The sequence below is a fragment of the Terrapene carolina genome, unplaced genomic scaffold, assembly GCF_002925995.2.
Source record: "Terrapene carolina triunguis isolate 2854851 unplaced genomic scaffold, T_m_triunguis-2.0 Scaffold250, whole genome shotgun sequence".
In the NCBI taxonomy this organism is placed as follows: Eukaryota; Metazoa; Chordata; order Testudines; family Emydidae; genus Terrapene; species Terrapene triunguis.
In genome coordinates this window covers 488,328-495,041 of record NW_020664601.1, presented here as the reverse complement: position 1 = coordinate 495,041, position 6,714 = coordinate 488,328, and the positions used below count along the sequence as shown (strand labels likewise).

The window sequence follows — 6,714 nt, the reverse complement described above, 5'->3', positions numbered from 1 at the left end:
AGCGCCGAGCGAGGGCGGGCCCAGCCCTGGAATCAGCTGGCGGGGGGGGGGACACGCGGGCAGCTCCGCCTTCGCGGCTCACTCGCGTGCGGCCGGGGCCGCTGCCTGCAGCCGGGGAGGGAAAAGTTGCGTCTGCGGGGCAGGGACTTCCCCGGGCGCGGGAACTCTGCGGGGAGGAGGCGTCGCGCCGGGCTGCTGCCGCCGCCTTAGCCCGGGGACCGGAGGAAGGAGCCGGGCTGATTTGCCAGCAGCCGGGCGCCGTGAGCCCCGCCGGTGCACAGACCCCGCACGCAGCTCCGCGGGCTGGGGGGACCCCATGAGCCTCTCCCGGCCGGAGCTGCTCCTCGGCCCGGCGGCTGCGGCGGGGCGGTGCCCCGGGACGGGCGGGCCGTCATGCCGAGCAACGGCAGCGGGGAGCTGGGCAACGCCACCGCGCCGGGAGCGGCGCCCGGCTACAACTTCGCCGCCTTGATCTTCGGCGTCTCGCTCATCCTCTGCGTCCTGGGCGGGAACCTGCTGGTCTGCCTGAGCGTCTGCTCCGAGCGCGCCCTCAAGACCACCACCAACTACTTCATCGTCAGCCTGGCCGTGGCCGACCTGCTGCTGGCCCTGCTCGTCCTGCCCCTCTACGTCTACTCCGAGGTGAGTCAGAGCCTCCTCCAGCAGGCTGCCCGCCGGGACCTCTGCGCGGCACAGAGCCCGGGCACCCTGGCTTGTGCCCCCTGGGTGCTTCCCAGCCGCTTTGCGCCTCCCTGGGTTTGTAACTGCTGCATCCCCTCTCCCAGCCCTGCTAGTGCGGCCAGACTGCGCCTCGCAGCTCTTCTGACTCGGCTCTGCGGCTTGAGCTACGTCCACACTGCAAAATGACAGGGCTTGGACCCCAGTCACAGCTGGAATGTGGAATGATCCCACCTAGAAGTTGGGGCCTGAGTGCTTGCTGTCTCAAGTCAGATTGATTTGGGTGAGGGGGGGGTTGGGATCAAACCTGAGTCAGAGCCCAGGCCTGATGTGCAGTGCAGACATAGCCTCCGGGGCTAGTTCCACCAGGCTGGGGTGAGGGATTATTTTGCCCCTAGTGTCGTGTTTGTTTGTTTAGGGTTCCAAATCAAAAGTAAAACACAGTTTCCTGAGCCTCTTTCAAGATGTGTCCACTCTGCCCCGCTGAAATGCAAGGTCAGGCGCATGGATATGAAATTTCTCAGCAATTGGAGTGAGGATCTGGCTGTAGATATTTGGATGGACGATTATTATTTTGGTTGCATGAGTGGTGGCCGGTTTTGCGGAATGTCTGACATCCGTGTCTGTAGGAGAAATCGCCTAGTGGTAGCCCAGCCAAAAATACTTTGAGAGAGTAACTTTTCAGCTCTGCGTGGGGCTGGAGAATGAAGGGTAGCAAATGTGGAACAGACTGAATGTCAGGCCTGTGTTAATTAGAAACTCTGATTCAGCACATGCCTGATACTATTACGTTATCTCAACAGAACTGTTATGATTAAAAAGAGCCCTTATTTTCCTAAGCTTAGTTGTAGCATACGCAAGAAGGATAAGCTATAGAGCTGGGATGTTTTTGCCTTGCAGGTGTGAATAGAAATAGTTATCCTGCAGTAAAGCTCATCAAAGTCAATTAGGGTGACCAAATGTCCCGATTTTATAGGGACAGTCCCAGTTTTTGGGGCTTTTTCTTATATAGGCTCCTATTACCCCCCCGTCCCGATTTTTCACATTTGCTGTCTGGTCACCCTAAAGTCAATGGAAAGACTCCCACAGCCCATAAAAGTCAATGCTCGGGCACTCAAGCTAGTGTTTGGATGTGCCCAAATCGTTTGAGAGGCAGCAGTTTTTTGCTCCAAGGGTGCATGTTGTGGGGGAGGGCAGCCCAGAGAGAATTGCTGGAAGGCCCAGCAGGGCTTGGAGACATGAGTAAGGCCAGGAAGCCCAGGTTCAAGTGATCAAGCAGCCGCATCCTCCCCCCCAGTTGTCTGAAATCCCTGAGGACACAGCACACAGAGTGAGAACACTTTTGGGCTCCCACATGCGCACACACGGGTGAGAGACACAGAGGCTTTACTGAGGGATTATAGGATTAGCATGGGGCTGGAGGAGAAGGGTTAAAGTGGGGGTTAGGAGAGCTGGACAGGGTTGGGGCAGACATTGAGGGTGTTGGGAAAACTGGAGGTTGCAGGGAAGGAGACACTGCCATCCGGCACCTGACCATGCTGGATCTGTCGTATATCATGAGGAAAATCAGGAAAAGGAGGTAGGAAGCTCAGAGTTCGGGGTGCCCTTACCTTCCTTGCAACGTCCATGGAACGCTGAGCACTTTCTCTGATCTTCCTGAGGCAAGGGTCATTCAGAAGTGCAAGCTCCGCTGCAAAGCCATCCAGCACCGGTGTGAGCTCCTGACACTCACCTAGAAGAGCCCCGTGCTCTGCTTCCCAGACAGCGTCACTGCAGATCAGATTGTTAAAGGTATCTAGGCATTGCTGCACTCATTGTTGCAATGCCTAACTGATTTAGGAACCTAAACCTAATCTTCAAAAGGGATTTAGGCATTTAGGAGCCTAAATTCTAATGACAGCTGATAACTGATTTAGGAGTCTAGATCCTATGTGTTGTAATGCTGAGCACAGCAATGACTAAATACCTTTACAAATCTGGGCCTAAGTGACTTAGCCTTTTAAGTGCCATTTCAAAACTGATTTAGGACCCTAAGTCCCATTGACTTTCAATGAGATTTAGGTTCCTAAGTGCTTAAGTCACTTTTGAAAATGGGACTTCGTTGTCTAGGTTAGGTCTTGCAATGCTGAATGGAGCAGCTCCTAAATACAACTAAAAATTTGGGCCTGTAGCACTCCACCATCTTGCCACAGGGTCTTTGCAAAGGACCATTAGAGATACTGCTTGCACCTGCCAGTTTGCCGCTTGTGTGTGCAAATGCATAGATGACTTCCTAACTACTATGACCCACAGGGTTACATGAGCACGAGTTTCCTTGTGGACTGGCAGAGCCCAACACCAACGACAGCAGGAACTGTATGCTGCAGAGAGCTTCCTCTCTATACTGGGCATTGTAGATGGCATAATGAAGTGCAATGTGTGTGTTTGGGGGGTGGGAGGGAGCGCGGATGGACGATTGACACAATGCAGCCTCTAGGAAATACACCTATTTCTTGAATATCATGGCTGTATGTAATGCAAACCTGGTGTTGACAGCTGTGATGGTTGGATACCCATAGATTCTAGGACTGGAAGGGACCTCGAGAGGTCATCGAGTCCAGTCCCCTGCCCTCATGGCAGGACCAAATACTGTCTAGACCATCCCTAATAGACATTTATCTAACCTACTCTTAAATATCTCCAGAGATGGAGATTCCACAACCTCCCTAGGCAATTTATTCCATTGTTTAACCACCCTGACAGTTAGGAACTTTTTCCTAATGTCTAACCTAAACCTCCCTTGCTGCAGTTTAAGCCCATTGCTTCTTGTTCTATCCTTAGAGGCTAAGGTGAACAAGTTTTCTCCCTCCTCCTTATGACACCCTTTTAGGTACCTGAAAACTGCTATCATGTCCCCTCTCAGTCTTCTCTTTTCCAAACTAAACAAACCCAATTCTTTCAGCCTTCCTTCATAGGTCATGTTCTCAAGACCTTTAATCATTCTTGTTGCTCTTCTCTGGACCCTCTCCAATTTCTCCACTTCTTTCTTGAAATGCGGTGCCCAGAACTGGACACAATACTCCAGTTGAGGCCTAACCAGCGCAGAGTAGAGCGGAAGAATGACTTCTTGTGTCTTGCTCACAACACACCTGTTAATGCATCCCAGAATCATGTTTGCTTTTTTTGCAACAGCATCACACTGTTGGCTCATATTTAGCTTGTGGTCCACTATAACCCCTAGATCCCTTTCTGCCGTACTCCTTCCTAGACAGTCTCTTCCCATTCTGTATGTGTGATCACTTTTTTCCTTCCTAAGTGTATCACTTTGCATTTGTCTTTGTTAAACTTCATTCTGTTTACCTCAGACCATTTCTCCAATTTGTCCAGATCATTTTGTGGTTTGAGCATTGGCCTGCTAAACCCAGGGTTGTGAGCTCAATCCTTGAGGGGGCCACTTAGGGATCTGGGGCAAAATCAGTACTTGGTCCTGCTAGTGAAGGCAGGGGGCTGGACTCGATGACCTTTCAAGGTCCCTTCCAGTTCTAGGAGATAGGATATCTCCATTAATTAATGTATTTTATTTATTTATTTAAGCAGTTGCAATCCCTCCCAGTTTGGTATCATCTGCAAACTTAAAAAGCGTACTTTCTATGCCAATATCTAAGTCGTTGATGAAGATATTGAACAGAGCCGGTCCCAAAACAGACCCCTGCGGAACCCCACTTGTTATCCCTACAGAATCATGCCTTTACTTGTATGTTCTGCCATTGTCACCTCCTTTGTTCACTCAATTTACAGCCTGAACCCCGAGCTTCATGTTGGTGAGAGGGTCTGTGAGCACCTACCAGCTCATTCTCAGGGGGTATGTGTGTCACTTCTGTAATTATGGTCTCAGTTTCTGGAGCTGGGATTTCTCTGGCTCCCTCGTCCTCTCTGTAGTCTTCCCCATTACCTGTGCCAGCTCCAGATGCTGTGCACTGAACCCTCACCAAAGTTGCCTGAAAATAGCTTGGCTCTTACACTGTAGATCTAGGCCTCATTAGCATGTACAATATGCTAGTTTACATATGTCTGTGAATCTAGAAGGCATTTCCATTCAGCCCAGAGTACCTGGGGAATTTCCTTGCTTTGGATGCACTTGAAAATCCCATGAGTGCTGGACACTGACAACTTGGGTGCAACCAAATACCCGTTTTGAAAATTCCCCAGCTCCCATGTGAGCCCCTCGATGGGGACCCCAGTAACTAGTTGTGCTTCCACAAGCTTTTGAAAATGTTGATGCTTCATGGGTGCTGACCATCCACAAATCAATATCACCATTTACAATCAGGCTGGAGTTTGTTAGAAGTGTCCCTTATCTGCCTCTTGCTGCATTCCTACAGCATTTGAAAGCAGCATGGGAAAACTGTTTGTTTTAATATTACTTTAAAAAATCAGTGACCACCCTTTTCCTACCCCACACATCCAGTCTAATTTCAGAGGCTTTTCTAGCAATTCAGGTGCTGGTGCGAACACCAGACTGTTCCAGCAGGCTACAGGTGTCTCATTGCTGAAGTATGTTAAGTGACTTTTTGGAATGAGTGTGTAACATCTAGATATAGGGAGAACAGCAGCAGTACTGAAACAGCAGAGCATCATAGAGCAGCAAGGTTTTTAGAATCCCTTTGGCTGGGCTGGAAGTACTTGGACAGCTAGGGCACACAGTAGTGGGAGCAGGTTTTCCAAGAAAAACCTTCACCCACATTCTGTTTTCAAAGTTTACTTTGTTGTCTGAGTGCTCAAAGGGGCTTTTGAAAAGTCCCCACTACTACTTGTTCAAGAGATGACCCCAAGTCTTCTGCCTCCCAGTCCCATGCTCTAAATTAGTGATCATGTTGTCTCACATTCAGAATATGGCCTTGTCTACATGCAAATTTGCACCAGTTTAAAAAGACAACTTTCATTAAACTGGGTCAATTTAAATGGATAGTCTATGTTATATTATCACAGCCAGTTATCAGTGCATCTAGAGGTTTGTTTCTTACATTATCTTGCTGGGATACAGTTACATGGGGGATGGTGTGAGAATGAATATGGGGTGCTTGATTTTCAGTGCTTGATTTCCCCTCCCCCCCCCCCCCCCCCCCCCGGTTTCAGTCCAGGTCAATTCAAACTGGCCCACCAAAGTGGGCCAAGTTATGCTTAGTTATATGCTGGAGTAAATCATGGCAGTAACCCATTGAAATCAGTGGTGTTACACTGGTGTAAATCCAGGAGTAACAGTTCAAGTTTTGGCTGAGTAGGTTTTGTGTAGTGAGGAAAACATCAAATCTAAGAATCCTACACTTTGGAGTGGAGATTAAAAATTGGATCTGAATCTTTCAGCTCAGATACATCACTTGCCATAGAAACTAATGCTCTCATGGTCTTTCTTTGTTTCACATGTCACTTAGGGAAGGAAAGGTGAGCAGACGCTGCTGCAGGTCAGAGAGATGAGGCGGTGGAGTGTGAAGCAATTATCACTATCTGTTTTTAAAATTCAGTAGCTTTCTCTTGCCTCCAGTGTAAATTCTATTGGTATTTCATGTGTGGTGACACCAGCATGCAATAGTTTGAATTTAGATCCTGCCTCCATCCCATGCAGCGATGAGTGAATCATCAGTGGTTAGCTGAGGCAGCCCTCCTGAGAGCTTTTATGCCTTTTGTTCGGTGGGAGCAGAAACACAAATCTCCCTTTATCTAAATAAATCAGTGTAGATTCCCCACCCTCAACAGGTCAGGCCTGAGCATCTTGCAGTTTCTTGCTGAAATGCAGGAACCTCTTATTTCAGATTTTTAGAGGCATTAGTGGTTCTGTGGATAATGTGGTTGAGGTTTACAGCGCTGACTAAAAGATTTAGACACAATTGAGGGTGAAATCCTGGTCCGGGCTCGGGGAGGAGGCGGAGCAGAGGTGAGCTGGGGTGGGGAGCTGCCGCACGGCTCCCAGGGGGGGAGCTGCCACGGGGCGGGGGGGAGCTGCTGTTGGGGGGGGGGGGGCCTTGGGGGGGGGGGGGGGGGGGGGGGGGGGGGGGGGGG

General features: G+C 49.9%; 1 protein-coding gene across 1 annotated transcript in view; it reads left to right on the top strand.

Moving 5' to 3' along the window:
* The first annotated feature begins 393 nt into the window (after positions 1-393).
* The window catches only part of DRD4 (dopamine receptor D4), a 35,886-nt gene continuing 29,565 nt past the window's right edge, over positions 394-6,714 (top strand). Inside the window, exon 1 of the mRNA XM_026657628.2 lies at positions 394-642. Coding sequence (XP_026513413.1) covers positions 394-642 — 249 coding nt within the window. The remainder of the gene's footprint in view (positions 643-6,714) is intronic.